This window comes from Belonocnema kinseyi, chromosome 2 (assembly GCF_010883055.1).
Source record: "Belonocnema kinseyi isolate 2016_QV_RU_SX_M_011 chromosome 2, B_treatae_v1, whole genome shotgun sequence".
In the NCBI taxonomy this organism is placed as follows: domain Eukaryota; kingdom Metazoa; phylum Arthropoda; class Insecta; order Hymenoptera; family Cynipidae; genus Belonocnema; species Belonocnema kinseyi.
The window spans coordinates 42,505,235-42,528,474 of NC_046658.1; the positions used below are offsets into that span (position 1 = coordinate 42,505,235).

The 23,240-nt window shown below is 40.1% G+C and overlaps 1 protein-coding gene across 1 annotated transcript in view; it reads left to right on the forward strand.

Moving 5' to 3' along the window:
* The window catches only part of LOC117167075 (neurogenic locus protein delta), a 30,879-nt gene extending 10,110 nt beyond the window's left edge, over positions 1–20,769 (forward strand). Inside the window, exons 3-6 of the mRNA XM_033351685.1 lie at positions 1,843–1,906; positions 7,286–7,537; positions 13,459–13,519; positions 16,748–20,769. Coding sequence (XP_033207576.1) covers positions 1,843–1,906; positions 7,286–7,537; positions 13,459–13,519; positions 16,748–18,581 — 2,211 coding nt within the window. The 3' untranslated portion in view covers positions 18,582–20,769. The remainder of the gene's footprint in view (positions 1–1,842; positions 1,907–7,285; positions 7,538–13,458; positions 13,520–16,747) is intronic.
* The last annotated feature ends 2,471 nt before the right edge of the window (positions 20,770–23,240 follow it).

Consider the following 23,240-nt stretch of genomic DNA (forward strand, 5'->3'; position numbering starts at 1 on the left):
TCTCATACGCCTCAGTTACCTTTTCTCTTTTTCATCATCTGCACAGCTCTTCTCTACCTCTTTTGACCCTCTCTCCCTCCCTGGACTGGAGCGCACAATCCAAACTGCACCGACCCGAAGCACACCCTACATTGTTCCCGGGATGCCAGTGTTCTTCAGCTTTTTGTCGGCTTAATTCCAATCTCTGTAATAAATTAGCGGGCGATCACGGTGGCATTTGTCTTTCTGCAATTTATTCTCTTCTCTCTCTCCCATTCTTCCACGGTCTTTCGTCCTTGCCGCAAGAAAGGGACCCTTCCCAAGTTTATGCACCTATTTGTCTAACCCCTAATCTCTCTATTTTGGTCGAATTACGCCCTTCTTGTTGCATCTTTTTCGAGATTTATTTAATTAAATTTTGAGGACTTTCTTACGAAGAGTAGTTAAGTTTGAGTAGGCAAGAAACGAGGTTTACGTTCTTTTTATATAAAATGCGATCGTAGCACGGCAGCAGAGACGCTATCACGGAAACTGAATGCGGCATTAAAATTTATATTAAAATTCAGAGGCTTGTATAGAGAGCGCGATTTATTCATTTGAAGCGGCTATTTTACGCGAACTCGTTGACAATGGCATGAGATGTAAGCGTTTATTATTCAACGAGCGTAATGAGGCCGTGAAACGTATCTCGGTGACGTTAATAATTAAACTTGCCATGGCAGGTTCCACGCTTCTACGTACAGGCTTGTACAAACAGATCCATACATACATTTATATAGGTATATAGCTTCTATATTTACTAATTATTCAATAATCCTCTGCATGTAGTGTATATTAATCATCTCTTCGCCAGACGATTATTACTCGTCAATACTAGAGAACTCGGATATCCGTCAAATTAGCTAGCTTTCCATCCTCGGGTTTTCTATATCGTATCGGCAGGTCTTGTCGCAGTTTACAGTACAGCGATGCGGTTAATTATTTCGATGGCACACGTGTACTTTTACAAATATAATCAAGGCTCTGCTTTGTGTTTGAACGCACATATATTATTTATACTTAGTGGCATGCTGTTACGAAAAGTCAACCCTCGCTAAGCTTTTACACCCCTCGATGCAATTCCAAAGGGGATGCCGGCCCACGAGCTTCGTTCCTCGTTTCTCTTTTTTACCTTTCACGGTCACATTTTTTCCGTCTCTCTTTTCTGATAGGGTTAAAGCCACAAGCCAGGTGCGTGTGCTGCATGCATCTTACGTCGTCACAAAAATTTCAGATCTTTTAATAAACTACTGAAGATTTCTGTTTGTTTATGGAAATTGAACTAGAAATCTTCAAGCTGTAATTTATGAATAACCCGTCAGCTACTTTTTAAGTATGCAGGAGGATCATTTTACATGGATGTGTTGCTGCAATCTGTAGTCCTTTCTGCTTGGACAAAGCAGTGGTATTTTTTAGATTACAAGTCACAAATTACGTTCGTCGCCAACGTTCGAAAGCCACCTACACATAACAGATTACACAATTAGATATCACAATTAAATTGTACAAGGTCCTTGACATCCTTTCAAACACTTCATCTGGAATCAAATCCCGATATCAAATTAGTGGCACGCAAACTCATAATAATTATTTCCTAATATATAGTCTTTACGCCAACTTTACTTTTTTAAACTCTGTACAAAATTTGATAAGTTAATGTGTATCCGAGAGGATTTGAACCCCTATTAGATTCATGTCTATCTAAAAATATACCTTTTGCTAAAAGTTCTTTTTAGTAAAGATTTTGTATTTTTCAGTTGATTAGTTGCTTACATATTTATCATGTAACAACTTAATTAATTTTTTAAATATTTTTTGTTACAGGGTACGTTCTCTTTGATAGTGGAGGCGTATCACGACGCGGACAATACAACCCACCATTCGCCTGGTAAGTGAGCTGAGATGGTGTTTCTTCCTCGAACCCTTAATATAAAGTTGTTTTACAAATGGATCGACGTTCTTAAATTAATCCTCTAAACTCAAACAACAGAGGTGACTAACAAAATTAGAAACTTTATAACTTAAATGTATAATGGAGATCACACACCTAGGAGATGGCATATGCAGGCCAGCTGGGTGTGATGCGATGGCTCGAGTCCGAGACAACCTAGAAGCCACTTCCGGCCGTGCGCGACATTCACCAGATACGACATAACTCCTCTCCCCTTTCCTTAAAGATGGAGTACCTTCTTCCTTTTTATTCCCCACTATAGGTTCCTTCGACCTGTTTCCAGTGTTCTCTCTAGACGTGTTACCGTAACATTCTACTCACCCGCTCACACATGCACTGATGCGTCATTACGCTACATACGAGTTTGTCAAATTGTGAGTGTGAGCCTTGCAAGCATAAACCTAGGCATGTACTTGGCGCGTTTAGAGCTGGAAGACCCCGTTGCACATATACTAGAACCCAACAGAGCCACTAGTGTTTCCTTCCTGTGTAACCGTAGTACCCACCTTCTACCACATCGGTAACTCGACACCCCCTATTCTCGAGGATGCTCGACTCTTTGTAGCTTCGAATCTGACGTGTTCAATACCCCCGATCCCCACCTTCACAGGGGCCTTCTCATTCATGCTCTTAGGCACTGTTGCGCTAACTTCCTCTATGAGGTCTTTTGTATTTCCTTCCTTTAAGCTTAAGCTCCTCTTGCTTTAGGAAAACGGAATCGCATTTTAGAGGTCTTGCCTTGGGGACATGAAACCCGCAAGAAATTTTTGGATAGTTCTTTCATCTGTGGACAGGATGGCCACTGGACCGTGAAAAATCAAGAGAATAACAGTAGATTTATATTTTCTTCTCCCTTTCAAATGGCTACAATGTCAGTTGACAATTTTACATTTTGAAACACTCAATTTAAAATTTGTAAATCAAAAGAAAAACTAATTGTAAAATCGTTTATTTTTCAAGTCTTAAATTTGACTGTAAATTAAAAACGGTTTATTTTTAAAAGTTTGATATTGATCATTTGAATTACAGAGAAAAATTTTTGAAATCCGGGCAATGATGGTGCATTTTTTTTATCAACCTTGAGTTTTGATTAGTTTTTATATTGTATATTTTATATTTAGTTTATATATTTATATTATATTTTTATATTGCACTGGAAGGTGATGACATCTGAATGCTTTCACGTTTTTCGCGTGAAAGCATTCTGGATGCTTTCCAATTTAGAAAATATAAAGTTGTCATTCCTTATGTTTTGAATTCTTTCAAATTTGAAACGCACAAATTGTTAAGTGACTGAAAAACGCTTTTTTTATTTGACCTATTCTTAAATTGGGCTGATCTCGAAATACAAAAGATGTATAAATTATATCTTCTAGTTCGCCTAGTCTATTTTGGAAGAGAAATTCCTAATTCCTCTAAGTCTAAATGCAGTAATATTTTTTGCTAGTTTGCTAGTTGGGTTAACAAGGATTCTGGTTAGCCGTACTAGACAGTCTAGTAAAATGTGAACCAACACGCTGTCTAGTTAAACGCGCCAGACAGTCGAGTTAAAATCTGTATAGTTACAATTACAAGACATCAGGTATAGGTTACCAGACATCTAGTACGGCCAACATTTCCATGGCTAGTAGATCTAACTAGCTGTCTAGTAAAATCAATCAAACGTTGAGTTAGGCTTACATGACAGTTTCTAGGTAATTTAACTAGTTTTTGGTAATATTTATCAGATATATAGGGTTCGAGTAGTTTTTTTTTTGCTTAGAAAAAAGTATGTTTTCAGGATCTTTGGGATAGGTTTGAATATGTGTGCAATACAATAAAAGTAAAGATACTTTATTAAACACTGGTCAAAAGTATGATTTCATATTTCACGAAAAAATCGCACGGCCTGAAGCTTCATCTGCAAAACAAAATGGCGACGACACTGAAGAACAAAGTTTACGTTTCTTGCAATATAGCCTTGTATGAGAAAAGGTTCCACAAGTTCAGCAGATTATCCACTGTGTCGTCACGGGATTCACTTATTCTAATACGCGAAAATAGAAGCAAAAATGAAAACACGTCGCTTCTCGCAGTTCTGAAAATGGTCAGAATAACGCTCTACTAGATATTGCTACTAGATATCTCGTTATAGGAACTATTTGAAATAACACGATGGATCGGTAGAATCTACTAGACTGCTTACAAGACATTGAGTAGGAGTAACGAAACTTCTGTCTTAAGTTTACTAGACGCTCGAAACTAGATTCATCTAGTTGGCCCAACTAAACCTTTTTCTCCGTGCGTAAATAGAAAATATTTCAATGAAAACCTTGCTAAGCGAAGTATCACCTCAATAATGAAAATCGTTGATTATATTATAGAACGTTATAAATTAATTTAAAAAACGAAGCAGACAAAAATGTGAAATTTTTTAGCGAGATAAGAAGGAAGAAAGGAAAGAAAGAAATTAAGGTAATTGATTGATTATTGACCATGGCGCCGTCAAGGAACTAATAATGAATTAATCGAAAGAAGGAGAAACGACTCTAGGAGATAGCGCCATGCATGGCAGCACCTTGAGCGCATAATTTCCGCTAGAGTGACTCGTAATTAACAGAGCAGGTATGAATCAAAAAGAAGAAGAAATTAAGTAGTTCCTCCTTGCTTCTATTTTTATGCCATCGTATCGCTCGAGCGGTTTACATATACAGAGCTTCTAAATATTCGCATTGTGCCAGACATTGTCTGGATTCTGGTCTTTATCGTTGGAGCGCCGTTTGCATTGTGCTGATGTTGGTGTTTCTCCCCTCTCTCGCACACAGTCAATCACAAACTCAGGTACACATGTACCTGAGCCAATACTTTTTCCCGCACGCACACGAGCAAGAGCGAAACGAGCCCTTTATTGCCGCATTGCTCGGATGCTGCTTCCTTTCTCAGGCCCATCCCCTTCTCTTTCTCTCCCATTCTCCTTCCCCCTCTTTTTTTCTCTCCTACTATTACTTTACCACTGCTTACAACATGGCTCATACACCTGCAAGTTCACTAGTCCCCATCTACCCACGACAAACGTAATTGATAACACGTGAAATCGCTCTCTTTCAACAAAGTATTTTCTACCTATTTCTCGCCTTGATAAGCGAAACTTATTGTTTACTTAGCTCATTGATTACATCTCAGATTGTTTTTCATAGAAAGCTTGATTTAAATTTTTAATATAAATGTGGAAAACCTCTCCCGAGCAAAAGCGGCTTGGACTATCAATTTGGGATTTAGAGGGGATAATTCAAAAGAGAATATTTTCCTCTGTATAAAAACTTTATGATTAGAGAAATTAGTCTTGAATTAATCTAGCCTGTTTTTGAGGCGAAAGACGATAACAGACTATTTAAAAAAATACTTGGACCAACTGGCGCGGCAAAGTCAAGTACGTACATATTCTAAGTATTTCGGCATCTATTATTATCTCGGACAGATACTCTTAGCTGGAGCAGAGATCGACCACGAGTGGCACATGCCACAATTCATAGTTTTTTACGTTCAGAACCCTTTCATTTGCAATGACGCACGCGACTGTTATCTCGACGAACTACTTTTTTACATCGTCGCAGGAAAGAGTTATTTCCCTCGAAAGTGACAAAAGTTTAAGTAGATTCTTGTACAATAACCTTATTAATTCAACTGTACTTAATCTGCGAATGTGAGTTAAATATGAACACCGAAACCAACCTTTAAAATTGAGAAACCATTAATGAAAATCTTATTAACAATCGTCCAAGATCATCAAAATATCTTAAACGATTTTATACGATGAGCAGATGCTCCATTATTTCACTTTAATGAACGACTCGATCCTAAAGGTTAATTTATATCAACTGTTTTAGAACACAAGCTTACAACCCCTACCCATCCCTTCTTTTTTCCTTTTATTTCTTTCCTCATGAGAGTCATCGATAATGTGTCGAGTATTGTCAAGGGAACACCTGTCTCTTGTGAACGTTCCCATCAATAATAACAGTCATAATTGATCAGTGGTTTTAAATCTTAAGAAGAAAGAACGGGTAAACCTTTACGACTAACTTATTTTTATTTGCGAGAATAGGGGCTCGAACTTTGGTGGTTTTCTGGGAACAGACTAAATTTTACTTTATAATATCTTTTAAACATTCGTTTTGGATGCTGATTAAAAGCAGAGATCTAAAAGACCAATTTTTCGAGAGAAGAAGGAAGGAGATAATGAAGAAAATGAGAGTCAAGGGGTAAAGATGAAAAAGTATCAGTTTCGTGTTTCCAAGTTTCCAGAGGCATTATCATAAACACCGAACAATTAGGAGGCTCGATTCAACGCCCTATCGAAAAAGCGTCTCTCACGGCCAGCCGTTCTTTTCGCGGCCTGGACCATGCCGGAGGAAGGTGAGGATGAGAAGAAAGAGAGGAAGAACAAAAGTTGAAACCCGTTTCGCCGATGGCGTGCCCGCGGATACTTAGAGCACCGGCGTCTTCCCAGAAGGGAAGTAACGTTTCGCCGCTGGGCGAAACGGGAGTCAGGACCTTGCCTGCCGCTTTGCCCTCAGGCGATTGCCTCCTCATTGGTCCGAAAACTCGGCTCTCTTCGTAAACAACGATAAAGATTGCTACACAAGCTTCCTCTCCCTCTACGCATCTACTACCTTCTGCACAGGATCCATCCAAACCATTAATTTTGCAAAAAAATCTCCAAGCTGAAATCACTGCAGACTTAAAAACTCAAGCTGTGATGAGAGCAATCGAAAACCAAGCGCAAATCCATGTTTAAGCTACCTACCTCTGTTTGTTTACCAAAAATTCACACGCAGCCTTCTCTCGAACATGAGAAAAAAATCGTTATGGTTTACGAGGGATGAGATCGGAGGTTCCATTTTATGAGAGTTTAAAACTTAAGACCGATCGAAGAAGTACTCACTGGGCGCCAAGTTACTTCTTAGGGAGAATAGGGAAAGTATGAAAAATGCCTACGAGAGGGAAAATGTCGTAATGTGGCAACACTGTTTCTTGGGAAGTAGGGAAGGAGGGTGAGGTACGAAAAGGAAGAGGAAGAGGTATAGGTTCAGAAGGACGAGGCAGAACGCCTCCTCTTTCCCAGACCGCTCATAGTGCCGGATGCGTGCCGTCGACAGAGTAGCAATAGCGGACGAACATCCGGTCTACCCTCGGATCCAATGTACTTCAGGATTAAAATTCTTCTCAAATCGCAGACCCAAGTCTCGGCTTAAAATATAGACTAATTTTAAGAAATAAGTCTTTAACAATACCCCTGACAATTTTAATAACCTTCTTCTTTTTGTTTTTTTGCAGAGAAAGTGCTGATAACGAGGTTGACGACCCAAAGGTGGCTGGATGTTGGTACTGAGTGGATTGAAGATGAACACCGGAGTGCTCACTCGCAGATGGTCTATGAGTACAGGGTGACCTGCCTTGCTCACTATTATGGCAAGGGCTGTGAGAATCTCTGTAGGCCCCGGGATGATAGCTTTGGGCATTACAGCTGCAGCCCTACCGGTGAACGCGTTTGCCTCTCCGGATGGAAGGGCGACTACTGCGCTACCCGTAAGTATACCCTCCTATTAACCTTTTACTTGGAACTGGAGATCCTCCTACGATCCCAGAGGTCGAAGCCTCGGTTGCCAAACACCACTGCCGCGGGATACAAGCGGCAGACAACGCTCCATGTGTAAATTATACCATTTGCATTCTTCCTTCACTTGCAGCTCAATCACTTTCATACTGCACATCATACCTCAGCTCCTAGCTCGAAAAATTCTGTGGTAGGCTACCATCTGTGCAACCTCACATTCCAAGGAAACAATTCCGTATCCTTTCTAATTTCCTTGCATTAACCCCCAACTTACTTTTTGCTATAGACTATCTACCATCTTTTCTCAAAAAATCCTTCAAATTAAGAAACGGTTTTTAAACATTGTGCTGAGAGTCTAGAGTAGAAGCAATCGTTTTTCGTAATAGCAGACTCGTATGCTGTGATGATGAACAGCACAAGGATAATTACAGAGGCACAATTATCCCAAGTGGAAATGATATCGGTTGAACTCTATCCTTTTAGTATTTATTATCTCCGAATCCCCATAACTCATTTCCAACATCTCTTTCCAAAACCTCTCCGATTTCAATCTTCCTTTACAGTTTACCTTATGCAGGTCTTTCAAAACTGTACCTATCGATCTCTGGGATCAACAAGTAACTACACAACCATGTAACAAAATTCCGAGGTATGTAATCCTCTGAATTCATCGAAAATGCTACGTTTTCCAGATTTATCGTAGAAAAAATCAAATTTGGAAACCAGATTCACATTAACTTTCTTAGTTTTCAGACTAGGTTGTACTATGTGAATGGAAATGTTCTTCGAAAATCTTAAGGAGTAGGAATAGTGGAAATGGGACAGGGATAACACGACTCCTGCTGCAGCTACTATCGAAAGATGGTTGCTAGGGGGACGAAGCAAAAGCCTGTCGGTACCTGAGCCTGATGCCTCAGCACAGTTTCCCACGCTTCATGCGCGCGCGTACTCTGACTCGATTCGTCCTTCTTTCTCTCTTTGTAGCGGGTGTGTTTGCTTCCTTGTCTTACACTTGCAAACCTGCAGACCGACTTGCGAGCGAGTAAACGTGAGCGTGAACGTAAGCGCAAGTGACGTTGCAGCTCACGCGTGTATTAAACCACACTTACTCAAGTATGGAACTCACTCGACGCGTCTAGCCAAAGGTGCATCATACTCTCAAATTCAAAGAAACTCGAATTCAGAATCTCAGATAGAAAAACAACATCACCTCAGAAATGTTTGCCATTTTAAATTAATAATTCCTTTGAGCATTACATCGATGCTACATTTCTTTGATTCAAACAAATCCTTTTTATGAACGCAGCGAGATAAATTTCCCGTTTGCTTAATCAGAATCAGCATAAACAAATGTTATCAATAAAGTACCGGCTTTATAATTCTGGCTCGCACGCAACTGATTACTGATCAGAAGATAATCTGAAAAGTGCTGGTTATGAATCAGATAAAAATAGACATCTGCAATATAATTTACGTATCGATGATGGTGCTTGAGCAAATTTCCTTTATTTGCCTACTTGATTCCATTTTGAGTTGCACAGGTTTCTCACGTTACGAGTCATTAAGTCATCAGCATTCTGCTTATTAACATTTTTTTGTCATTACCACACGATCTCCAGAGTATTAGAGTGGGTAAGTCTACTTTCATGCACATGGCCTTTGCGCAATTATTGTGCGCTCCATAGTCTCGGGCTCGAATGTGTCCTTCATAATGCAATAAAATTGCAGCCTCCTTCCTTTTCCCTCTTCGATTCTCCGCTGTAAGGCTTTTCTTTTCTGAGCATTTCCTGTTTTTTTTTGCTTTTGTTTTCTGCAATTGAGCCACATGCAAATCGACTTCCAGGAGACATTAGGTCGTTGCACCTGGTTCGCACGTCGCCAAGAACAGAGTGGCAGAGTTCGCGGATGGATTACTAATAGGCCGCATTAACTCATTTCATGATATTCTTGCAATTTCGCAGAATCAAGGTACTTCGTGATCAGCCTCGCAAAAAAAAGTCGCACGTATTGAAAGTTTTCTTAGCCCTAATTGGACCAACACCTTTATCGCTAACATTTATTAAATATTTTATACTGCTCTACATTCTCTTAAAGAGATCTTCCGAACTCACCATTCGCAGCATTTCTTTCGGTAATAGGACAGCGGACGAATTAGATAGCATTTAACCGAAGTACAAACACAGTTCCGAGTCTGTTAACATTTCGCATGGATCGCGTTTGTAGTTACACACGCAACGAGAGGAATTTGGCGGTCTTGTTCTCTTTGCGAAGCCATATGTATTTCGACATTAAATGCGATGGGAATGCAAATTGTAGAAATCAATCTATGAGTAAAAAATTTCTTTTTGCACATGGAATTTGAATTGAACCTGACAAAAGTACATATAAGTTTTAAAGTTTGATTAGTAGGGAATGGTAGTAGAAATGGGAGGGCAGTGTAGCGTGTGCGCATAAAATTTAATCGGGCAAGGGGTTAAAGAGAGTCGGTTTAGTAGGCATCGTGGCGCTTTCGGGGGTGTCTCTCTTATAGGGGTTGAGGGGCGAAAAAGAATAGCAGCTGCAACACGGCGGCAGGCAGAGCGAGTGGCCGCGACAGCTGCTCTTGGTGCTTTAACCAACAGCTGCACTGGACTTGCGTTCGCTCAGTCCACTTCGTTCCCCTCTTGTCCCTTACCTTTTTTTCGAGCACACTTTCATAATTTTCTGTACCTGCCCAACTTTTCTTCCAGAGATCTTCCGAGAATCCAGGACCCTGTCCCAGCATCCCAATATCAATGTCACGGCAGGTATTTCACTCTATGGACAAGAGGCATAGAAAAGATTATTATACATAGAAGGCCCCACGAGCCAAAGTCGTATGCATTCTTGGAAAAAAGAGGGTCGACATCGCCAGTTTGAAAATCAATTCGTCCGTTGCGTATGTCGAATTTAAAAGGACAAGGTCGTTGTTTTCTTTCCAAATGAAAATGTTAAAATTATATTTTTCTTGGCTATAGCATCACAAGTTATGAATTAATAAATTTAATTTTTGGGTTGGTTAGAATTTAGTGAGATTTCAGGTGATGAAGGTAGTTTGTAAGTCGTAGGAGCGACGCCTTTGTGAGAAATAAAAATGGCAGGACACGATTTTATGTTTGTAGTTGTTTCTTTTGTTGGAGGGCCAGGGATCGAGGAATCCCTACGATTCGGTCGTTCCTTTCGGCGTCGATCCAGAGAGACGCGGACTATAAATATCTACCTACTCCACTGAGTGTTGCGCTACTCGAACTCTAGCCGACAAGAACTCCTTGTACAGGCCGGTGCGCTCGATGCCAAGGTCACGCGGTCCACGCTCTTCTCGCATCCCAATCTCATCTCCGCCTCTGACTCCGGACTGCAACCACCTTCAACCCCATTCAGAACCGGCTGCCATTATCGTTCCGTGCATCCAGTAAATATTTTTCAATCTCATTTTAGCTTCGGAAAATGCAACCACTCTTTATTTTTATCTCGAATTATTTTTCACATCGATTTTTCCAAACCTACTTTGCATCCCAAAGCTTTGAATCTTCTTATGAATTTATTAGGTAGTTTTGAGTTCAACAAGTCGTAGGTGGTAGGTGCAATTCTCTCGTTATTGACTTTGAGTCGATTTCTCCTGGGAGGATGGGTAATCCTAGAATATCTAATCGATGCGGCGCTTTATAGGAGAATTTATTTATTTACAAGCAAAAGAGGCCTTGCGATACTTTCTCCTGCTATACTCTTTGAAGCAATATCCACCACCAATGCGAATTCCGTATATCGAGAGGCTCAGTTTCATCGACTTGGACTCAACATGAATCACATGGGATTGCCCGTTTTTCAGTGATACCCTCAAGCACGATTTCTGTCCGACCTCCTATAACGTGCATCTCCCATATGTGCTTAGGCGAGCTTCATTATGAATCGAAACTGAAGACGATTTCTAACACGTTTTGTGCAATCTCAATCTTTCGATTCGTGCGCAAAAATGCTCGCTCACGCGGCTTGGAAATAGGAAATGCTGTTTCTCTCATTTTACTATCTGCTTTCTTCTTCTTTATTTCTATTTTATACAAAATTGAAAACTTAAGAAGTTTGGACGACTGCTCCATTAATTCCTCGTAAAAAGTTCAGAGTTTTATTCTGTTCATTGTTTGCTGCCATAACCCAAGTGCGAATTGCCGGAGCTGAATATACGGCCCAGAGTTGGTCCAAGTTTGGCAGCCAAAGGTCGGCTAAAGTTATTGGGCCAATATCGGCATTCTAATCGGCCCAGTGTTGAGCCAGTGCTGGCAGCCTATATTGGCTATTTATATTTGCCGATGCTCCACCGATGCTCCACCGATGCTTGACCCAGAATCGGCACTTTGTTTCATCAAGTCTTAGTTTTAGCACCTAATAAACAAATCTTACACGAAAGATAAAAATTTTGTTTGAAAAATTGTCAAAGTTCACGAGGAAATTTGTTAAGTTCTGTCATTAAAGATTGTTAATGTTTATAAAAATTACATTTCCTGTCATTGCAACTAGTTGTAAAGCAGGCTACAAGGATAAAAATAAAGTATTACGCGAAGAAAAATTGTAATCGATTTAAACTATTTAAAAATTAGTGTATTGATATTCCTGTTAACATTTAGTGTATTTTACATTTATACAACGTCACATAATGATAAATAATTCGAAAAAGAGAGCTTAAAATTTGGTTCTTTAACTTTTCTGAACTGTAGCTTACGAGAATGCTTTTTCACAGAGTTTCAACTTGACAGTTTAGCTGAGTGGTTAGCACGCCCGGCTGCTAGGCTATAGATTTAGGTATATAGATGTAGGTTCGATACCCCATAGCGTTAGAAATTTTATTTGTATTATAATGTTCGAAATGTAATATATGTAATTCAGTCTAAATAGGACCATTAATATTTATATTCAAAGTACTCGCAATCAATTAATATTTATTTTTTAAATATCTTTATTGTCATATCCTTAGACCGTAGCCAATGTTGGGTCGACAATGGCAGCCAAGCCCTGGCTGCCAAGTCAAGGCCATAGTTATCAATCCGGCAATGGAACGACGATGGCAGCCAGGTTTGGTCCAATACTGGTACCCAGTGTTGGGCCGACAATGGCAGCCAAACCTTGGTTGCCAAGTGCAGGCCATTGTTATCATTCCGTCATTGGCGCGATAACGGCAGCCGAGCTTCGGCAATATTTTTGCCGACTCTGGGCCAATGTTGGGCCGTATGTGACTTCGCACTTAGGAACATAAAACGACCGGGCATTTTGCTCTAGCGATAAAAATTAATTAAATTAACTGAATATGGTTGCACCACTTTTTCACGAATTTTGAGTGAAGTAGGAAAATTAATTGCGGTACCAAGGAAGGAACAGTTTGCACTTCATAGACAGAAAAGTGGTGAAACTGCATGTGTAGTGGCTGTGAGCCAAACGAGCCTTTGGATATTTGCGGCCTGGACAACCGGCTCTAAACGTGACACAATTTCATTACCTCTTCAGTACTGCGATCTTAAAACTAAACCTTTTCTAGAATCTAGAATTCTGGAAGCATACCTCGGAATCTGACAACCTGGCCCAAAATTAAAAAGTTCTCTTATATCAGAATACAATTTTCTTAAGGTACTTCATTAATCTAGTTCAGGTCAGTTTCTGGTAGTCTAGTAGTTATTCAATCAAATGACGTTTTAATTAACGTTTCACGAAGGTTTCAATTTTTTGGAAAAAGGTAAGAAACTTGATCTGAGGAATTAATTAGGCGTGCTGTGCTTTACTGTACATACCAAACAGCATTGTATTGCTCTCTTACAGTCGTGAGGGACGCGATCGACCTCTTACGGAGAGTTGCCTTAACCTTTGGATTTTTTCTTTTTTGTTTCAGCCCGCTGCCTGCCCGGATGCGACGAGCAGCACGGACACTGCAATCGACCAAACGAATGCATGTGAGTATACTCCTGTACCGGGCTTACATTCTGCCCAATGCCCATGTAGCTCCCACTCCTTTACAAGCTAGTCCTACCCAAGAGGAAGGTTGGATGAAGAAGAATTCGAAGCGTTCGAATCGTTTCCGTCGCTACTCGCGGTGGCGATCCAATCCCTCCTCTCTTTGATTTACCTAACATCCCTGGGTTAACGTGAACATTCTTTACTCCAAGTCGTGACGCGAACTCCAACCTGCAACCATTCCTGATACCTCTTTTTCTCCATTCACCTTTTTATTCCAGCCGAAAGAGTCCGGAATTTAATTACATAGAACCGGGAATTCTAATGCCAGCCTCTGAACTCCAACGCCTCTAAATTCTCAAAAACGAAAATTAAAGTATTTTGTGTTGAATGCAACCTTTGTTTTATTCTTATCTTTCGGAATTCAGTCCCATATATTTAGCAAACAAAAAATTTGCTTTGCGAACTAAAATCGTGAAAAAATTAAATCTATTAAAATGAAATATGAAACGACCTTAGATTTCGCCCGGCAAGATCAAAGAAATACGAAAGGATTAAAAGCTCATTAATGCAGTACTTGGACGTTAATTCGCTGATTCAGCAGCTCTTTAGCATTTGCGAGGAAAATTCTTTGGGAGAATGTAAAAGCTTCAAGTGCGAATCAGAGGCCAAAATGCTTTGGTATTTTAATGTTCTTGTTTGGGATAAGAAAAAAGAATCTTCTTAACGGAATAGGGAGTTAAATTTGTCGGCGCTAAGCAATAATGTTTGGGGATGACATTTATCGTGTAAACTGTAAAGCGCACAACCACGGTGCGTAACACCGAAGCGAATCAGAGATAAGGCAAGTCGTTGCCGCCATACCATAGTGCCGATAAGAATCTCGGTCCCGCCGCCGTTAACCCGGGGTTTGAATTTAACTCGATCATCTAATTACTCCACTGCCGAGGTTAATTGTCCCGTTAGCTGCAACCTCAAGACAGCGACGTCCGTCTCATTCGTTTACTCTTCTGACAATTAAATATACGTGTCTCTTTATCTTGAATTCTCACTTCATAGTTCCGCGAGGTGGGGACGATAACGCTTCCGAAGCTCGCATTCGATATATCGATCTGATACTACTGGCATGTAGGTGTTAAAACGACCCTCGTGGGAAGAAGACACCAATGGGAACCAAATCAAGATTTAAATATTTTGAATTTGCGGCTAAAATAATATCTTGATTTTTAACGTGAAGTTATTGAAAAAAGAAGTTTTGAAGCATCATTTTTTAATTTTTCAATTTCTCACATTTTTTCTGGTATATTTTGATCAGTAGAAAGCCCTGAGATGTCCAAGCTATTTTGGCTGGATAGAAAAAAATATATATATTCCGAATAATTTCGATTTTTTCGAGTGTATTTTTCCCGACAAAAAAATCTTAAAATATCGGAAAAAACTTCATATTTCTTGAAAGTTTTATATTTCTTGAAACCAAAAAAAAAAAACATTCATTTAATATTTTATTGATCCTATTTCAATATAACCACACTAAGAAAGCATTCTATTTGAAAAAAGTCTGCCGGACTTTATTATGAAGACCAATTATAGAGTTATGTCGGCATTTAGTGTAAGTGTTGATATCTCTAAAGAGTGTTTTATATTAGCTAGGAATGCCTGTCCATCATTATTGGGTTCCTGAAAAGTTACCCACTTAGACTCTAAAACCAAATTATCTCTAAATCTATAAAAGCATAAAGCCCTTAAACTTTGCATATTATTTTTCAATTGCATAGAAACAAAAACCTTTAATGGTCTAATAAAATGAAACGTGGAATTATCTTGAAGGCTTGGCAGTAATCCCTAGCGCCTAGCCAATGTACTTTCTTATGAAGTAATGTCTTCAGTGACTCATCCTCTTGACCGTTCTGAATATTTACTCACACTTGTCTGTGCACTTTGTTAAAATATTTAAACTCAATTCTCCTGATCATTTTGCCTAGAAAGTTTCATCTATTAGGAAGTGGGTTTACTTGTCAGATAAATGTGTTGAATGCACCATGAGTACAAATAGATTCTTAATGAAGGTCTTAAACTTCCAAGACCATTAAGTTTATTCTACATCCAGCTTTTGACCCATGAATCAGAAGTCTGATGGATTAGAGGTCTAGGCTGGGGCTAAATTGTACCAAGTGAATGAATAGGCCATTAATGCGGATGATCCAGAATGCAATCGTCCGAGTTTTGTCAGGTCAGAGGTCACTCGAAGGTTATAGAACTTTTTTCCATCATTGATCGTTCAGCCCTTTATTGATAACCTCGTGTCGGGAGACTGCCAAAGCTCACGAAGCGGTAGGTACTTCGGGTACATCCTACACCTACAGGGAGCCTTACGTGGAAAGGCAAAGAAGAACGTGCCGTAAATTCGTCGTGGGAGCCGTGGGATCGGCCCCATTAGGATTACGTGTAGGAATCGTCGGGGTAAAGGCTCGATCAAAATTTCGGAGTCTATCGGCGAACGTGTCGGTGCTGAATACCGATGACGATGCATGTGGGACATTGGCGTAGACAGGGGGACGACCAAGAGGATTTAGGATTTGGTGCAGCGATGGAACACCCGGTGCACCCCCGGTACCCAGTCTTCGTGGACCGGCTCGGCTCGGTTCGGTCGGTTTCGCCTCGCCTTACCTAGGTATATGGGATTTAATGGTATAGTCATGCGACGACAACGACTGTGGCTGCGGATGGTGGATAGTATTAGTGGGCAGAGCGAGGCGCGCACACAGAGGAGCGTAACCTTTCCTTGACCCGCATACTGAACGGCTGTGCCGAGCCTCGAACCGTGGGAACACTTCTCGACGACTCGTCCCCACTCTCTGGGTCCTCTCCATCCTCTCCCTCCAGAGTGTGTGAGAGAGACAGGGGGAAAACGATTCTCTCTCTCTCTCTATACCAGCTCTCCTCTCCTTGTCTCATCTCGTTCCCTTCTCTACTCACGGTTCCGTCGACTCTTCGGAGCCCCCTGGACAACGTAATGGCCGACCACCACTTCCTCTCTTCTTGCTGCCACCTTCATCTCTGCAGCCTTTATCCACTTTTCCGTATCCATGTCGTGCCACCCCCCTCTTTTTATCCCGTCTCCAGCAGTTTTTTCTCAATCAATCCAACTCCTTTCTACCGACAAAGACCTGATATGAAATTCGTAATATAAACCTGACATAACGAGATCATTGCCCTTTGTTTTTCAGATGTCACAACGGATGGAAGGGTCCATACTGCGATCAGTGCGTGAGGTATCCTGGGTGTCTTCATGGAAGTTGTCATAAACCCTGGGAGTGCCTCTGCGATGAAGGCTGGGGCGGCCTCTTCTGCAACCAGGATCTAAACTACTGTACGAATCACAAGCCCTGCAACAACGGCGGCACCTGCTTCAACACCGGCCAAGGTTCGTACACCTGCTCGTGCGCGCCAGGCTTCACCGGCACGGACTGCGAGACGCCGCTTTTGGACTGTCACTCCAAACCGTGTCTAAATGGTGGCTCGTGCAGTATGGAGCACAACAACAACTCTACCATAACTGATTCGACATCAGTTGGCAGAATCGCCAGAGGGTATCGATGCACGTGTCCACCAGGATGGCGAGGACGTCACTGCGAGGTTAGCACGAGGTCGTGCAGAGACTCACCCTGCTCACACGGAGCCACCTGTGAGGACGATTCCCTAAAGGGTTATACCTGTATGTGTCCACCCGGTTTTACTGGTCATGAGTGCGAAATTCAGATCGACGAGTGTGCGCCCAATCCCTGTTCCAACGGAGGTACCTGTGCCGACCTCATAAATGGCTTCAACTGCACCTGTCCTTCTGGTTTCACCGGCGAACGCTGCGAGATTAACATCGACGACTGCCAGGGCGATCCCTGTCTCAATGGAGGAACCTGCAAAGATCTCGTAAATCAATTCCGCTGTCTCTGCGTTCCTGGCTACACGGGGAGGCTCTGTCAGGAAAAGGTCGACTACTGCCAAACAAAGCCGTGTGCGAATGGAGGAAAGTGCATCCCGGGGACTAATGACTACCAGTGCATCTGTAAGGCTGGATTCACTGGCAAAGACTGCAGCGTGGATGTCGATGAGTGCAAAAGCGCTCCCTGTCACAATGGAGGAACCTGTCGCAACAGGGTCAACGGCTTTGTCTGCGACTGTCCGGAGGGTTTTCGAGGTGAGACCTGCGCCCAGGAAGGATCCGGCACCGCCATTCTCTCAGCAGCAGTCGCTGCGATAAACGTGCCCGTTCCACCCTCGGGCGCCAGTTACTGGTCGGGGAATCTCTCAAAGCATGTGGCCTCTGCGGAGGCAAAGGACGCGGGTCTAACAACTGAACACGTCGTGGTAATTGCGACGTTGTCGACTGCGGTGCCGGCCTTTGTCCTCGTGGCAGCGATAGCGGTGATGTGCATGAAAAGAAGACAGAAGAGGGAGCAGGCGAAGGCGGATGAGGAAGCGCGGCTGCAGAATGAGAGAAACGCGGTGCACAGCAGCATGAGCAAAAGGGGAGTCGGAGTTGGAAGCCTTTCCGGTGGGGGAGTTGGAAATGGAGGAGGAATGATGAGCAACGGGGGTGGTATCGGGAGTGTCTGCGCCTTGGGGGCTGGTGACGCTCACATGATCAAGAACACATGGACGGCGAACAAAAGTGTGAATAACGCTTCCACGAGAGAAGATTTGGATTCTTCCTTCCAAACGGAAGACTCTTCATGCTCGGGGTATAAACCCGAACCAGTTCTCCAAGATGGCAGGCCGAGGTCGACCAAGCAGCTAAATACAGAGGCTGCAGCTCATCGAGCCTCACACCTTTTCCAGAAGGAGAAGGAGTGTAGCATCGGCGTTGGGGTGGGTGCTATGGATTCAAAGAGGACTTCCATCTTCGCCGGAAATACGGCGGACTCCTGTTGTGGGGAGGCGGCTTTAATGAAAAGGCCGTTAGGGGATCCTCCGGTCGGTTCGGAGGGTTGTGGTGTTTACGTGATAGACGATCATTATAGGCATGACGCGTCTCTCGCCGCGACGCTCGCGACGGAAGTGTAGCCGATGGACCCTAAAAAAGTGAACTCAAGACTTTTCTTTTATTTGTAGTTGTTTGTACGATAAAAGAGCGGCGAATGTGTTCGGTGTGTCTGTGAATTTGAGTGAATGCGCGCCGTCTTACCGACGTACGCTAATTTCGTACGTCTGCTCTCGAAAGCTATTAACTCTATATCGACACGGAAAAACAAGGTAGAGAAAAAGCGACGAAAGAGCGCAGAATGCTGTGGGGGTCGCGCGCCCCGTCCGTTTAAGTATTAATATTATCATGCTCGAAGCACTTTTGTACAGAACTAATTTATTATATTTGTTATTTACTATTACTGCGATCGCTATTAATATTATTATGTCACATTATCATTGTTCCAGTAATTTGTGCGCCAGAGTGAGAAAGAGAAAACGCGTGTCTGAAACGATGATGAGAAATAGAGATTATAGTGTTTTTGTATATGACTTTTTTTATATGTCTTTTTTTTTCTTTTGGGATCTCTTTATTTGACGGTAACGCGTAAATCGTGGAAAGCAGAGCGAAGAGATAATGATATGTGACTTTCTAGGCGCATTGCCTTTGTATTAATGATCTCGAATACAATATTCGTGGATGACTTTAATCAGAACTACCAAAGTATCCAACTAAGATTCACTTCCGGGTTTGATCCTTTGGACCCGCGATGTGCCTGGAAAGACAGTCGATCGACGTACGTAGAGTTCATTGGCAGATGGTTTAACTAAAAATAAAGACAAGTACACACGTCCGCCGGACATGACGGCTGAAAAAAAAATAAAAAGAAACCGTCGGCCAAGAACAAGTACCTATCGTTGTGTATACGAAGAACATACGTAGCCTAATCTTAAAGTAGTACGTGTTTCTCTTCGAGCGCAGTCGGTCTTCTGAAAAGCATGGAGTCAATCTCGATTCCGGAATCATTGTCTCAGTTTTTGGCCCACACGGAATCGATGTTTGCTCAAATTTCTAAAAATCGACTGACGTTTGACGCTACCGAGTTTACTCGGTAAATCTCTGTGCTCGATGTACGCAAAATGTATGCGCACAATGTTCCAAAGTCCATGATGTTATTCGTGTTACGTATTTTTTTTCCTGTCCTCGCTGAACGTCTTCAGCGAGGACACGAACCACTTCAATGTCGGCGATCTCGAAGGCAGCAACATGCAGCAACTTTCAGCATTTCCTTGATAGGTAGGAACTCTAAAATCAATTTCGCCACCGCTGGGTAAAGTTTCCGAAAAATTTTAACTAGAGGTGAAGGAATCTGAGGGTGATATTAATCGAGGTGTTCCACATTTTAAATGCGAGTCGCAGGAATACTTTTGTATTGTTCTTGTGACTTGCGATCCCCGCATTTAGCCGGAAAGACTGAAGTGAATTTTTGAATAGTTTTCGAAGGTAGATTATTAGAGTGAAATTAGAGAGAGAGAGAGAGAGAGAGAGAGAGAGAGAGAGAGAGAGATATTGAAAGCAGGAGGATTGCTGCCTTGGAGGGTCGGTTGAATGACAAGCGATGATTGTGTTATTATTGAACGATTTTTGATGATTATTTATTTATGATAAAGATGATGAGAATTATAGATTATGCTGGCGGTGATAATGCTGATGACGATGTAGAAGAGGTGACGATGATTAACAAAAATTCGATGATGTTCCCGTTAAACAAAAAAAATGATAAGATTATCAACTAAGTCAGGCTTGTATCATCGTTTCCAAACCTTATTCAACGCGAATCACGATTACGAATAAACAATTATATAATACGAGATATAACGTGTAATAAAGCTGTTGTAATTTTTTGTACTTACACATTTCTCTTTGGACAATTCGATATGTCACTGCGTTCATAATCTGTTTATACCATTTCTCGATACTGCATCCCCATCTATTTGTTCATTTTTCATTCTTCATTCTTCCTATCCCTTTTCGTTATGTCTGTTTCCAGCGAACCGTCATCCCTTCGACTTCCACGGAATGCCAGGCATTCCGTTCTGTCCCCCTACTCGCAATAAGTTTAGACGAATGTTGTAAAGACTTCGAGTATACCTTTTTGTATAAAAAAGCCAGATCTGTATATTTGTAGTAGTGTAAAATTTAATATTATTATTAATATTATTATCGTGTAAATAGATGAATTGTCAAAGAACGACGGTGAAGATTAATAATGATGATACATAAAAAAAACTTTGTGTCTGTTTTACTTATTTGCTACCTCAAAACCTTTAGCAAATATCTAAAATACTCTATAGTAATATAAGATTTTTAAGTTTAAATTATTTTTTTCTTTCTAAACACAATTAGCTCTATTATTTTAAATTTGTGTTAATCAGACGCGCACACGCATATATATATATATATATATATATATGTGTGTATGTATATATATATATATATATAAAATTTAATGCAATTTAATTTGAGAGAACTTATGACTTAAGTAGTGGAATTTGAGTTTCAGGAAGAGAATATAAAATTAGTGAACCTCTAACGAGCTCTAAATCAGTTACAAGCACGCGTTTCAAGTAAACGCAATAGTCATTCCGCGAAGAGATAGAATCTTTGAACAGCCACTCGAGTGCAGGCCTCCTGTATTATCAGCGAACAAGAATTTCCAAAATCAGAACCTTGCTTTCTGATGAATAAATAGAAGAGTTATTATAAAAAGTTTATATTGTGACAAAATTAAAGTAATTTCTTACAAATAATTGGTAATTCTACTTAAATAAAAAAAAGAATTAAAATTTGATTTAAAAAAACCTATTAGTGCCTCAACATTAGTAATTGAGAACATTTTTTGACTAGTATCCTTTCATCTACTTTTAACACAGATTCGAAAAATAAAGAAGATAAAAAATTCAAATTGAAACAAAATTTAATTTATATGAAGTATTTTTATTTAATCACGAGGTAACTTTATTTCGCCGAATACTGAGGGGAAAACAATGGAGCTAATGCATGGGACTAAACTAAATCTTGGTTCGTTAATATCATCGTAAAAAGTAATTTCAACAAAAGTTGTAGGCCTAGTAAAAATACACATATTATGCTTTATCCAATTGTTTTGTACACGTGAAAGTTTTCGAGATATTTCATGATAAAGATGAAAATTGCATACCTATCTCCTGCCGAAAACTGCAGTTACATACTTTTTTTACTTAATTTTATTTAGTCCCCACGAGACTTTAGAAAGGGGCTCAAACCAAAATTATTTCTGTGGCCCGACGAAAGGGTGCCTTACGCTCATCGCAAGAAGCTGGGAAGGGGTTTTACCAACATTATTTCTGTAGATCGATAAAAAAGCCCCCCCCCCCCTGCCCGACGGGAGCTGGAAAGGGTTTGACTAACATTATTTCTGTGCCCAGACAAAGGTGTGTACCTTTCCACCCCCCAAGAGAATGTTCGTATCACCGTCTCAAAATACGTGTGTCTGTGGGGTTTAAGAAAAATCGAAGGTAAAAAAATGCATGTTTCCGGCAGAGGATAGGCATGAAATTTTCATCTTTATCATCAAATATCTTGCAAACCTTCACAAATGCAAAAAAAATAGATGAAACATAAAATGTGTATTTTGACTAAGTCTACACATTTTATTAACATATTTTTTTTATTTTTTATATTTTTCGAGATAACCGTGAAAAATAATTATTTGTATGGGTTTTATGATATACTAGTAGTCTTGCGCGCGCCTATTTCTCTTTTTATGAAAAAGAATAAACCAAAAGCCTATATTTTCTATGTTATACATATTTAATTAATGTTACAAAATATTAGTATAAAATAATAGAAGGCAACAAGAGATGAGTTCTGTACCTGAAACTGTAATTAATCTTTTATAATAGGATTTTAAAAAATTTTATATTTTTTGGTAGAAAATTAAATTGAACTATTTTATTCCAAATGAGCTTTTTTATTGAACATTAATTTACACCTAATATTGATAAATAGCATTTATTACAATTTTGTAACTCACGTTGATGATAATCATATTCTTTAAATAATGAACTTTGAATTTTTAAACCACAATTCTTATCAATCAATTTAGCAAAATTTTTGCACGCGCATTATAATAATCAATGTTCTTATAGGTAGAAAACACACGTAATAAGTTTGTTGCCACTTGGTAAACTCTACCCTGAAAATCTTGGTCAAGTCTCCCCTTTAAAATCTTTCTTTAAAATCTTTCTTTAAAATTGAACTAATAATTATTATATTTCAAATTACATTGAAATGAATGGAATTATTTATTAAAAATAACACTTTAAACCAATAAATACTTGAAAACTTATCATTTGGGGGAAGGTGTTGTGAAAAATGTATTTTATGGAGGTAGATGGAGGGGAAAAGGGTTATAACTGTTTTACAGAAAAATATTCTTTTGACTTAAAAGTTGAAGGACTGGGACACATTTTTTGATTTCCTAACTGACAATTCTTTATTTGTTGAAAATTCGTTTTTCTAGATGAAAAATTCATAGTTTTAGTGGAAAACTCATCTCTTCGGTTAAAAAATGTACATTTGTTTAAATTCCTTTTTTTGCAAATAAATTAATGTTTTGTGCGAAAAGGTAACTTTTCTACTTTTGGTTTAAATTCGAATCTCTCATGGAAAATTAATCTTTATAATTGAATATTCGTATCCTTTTTTTTACAATGCAT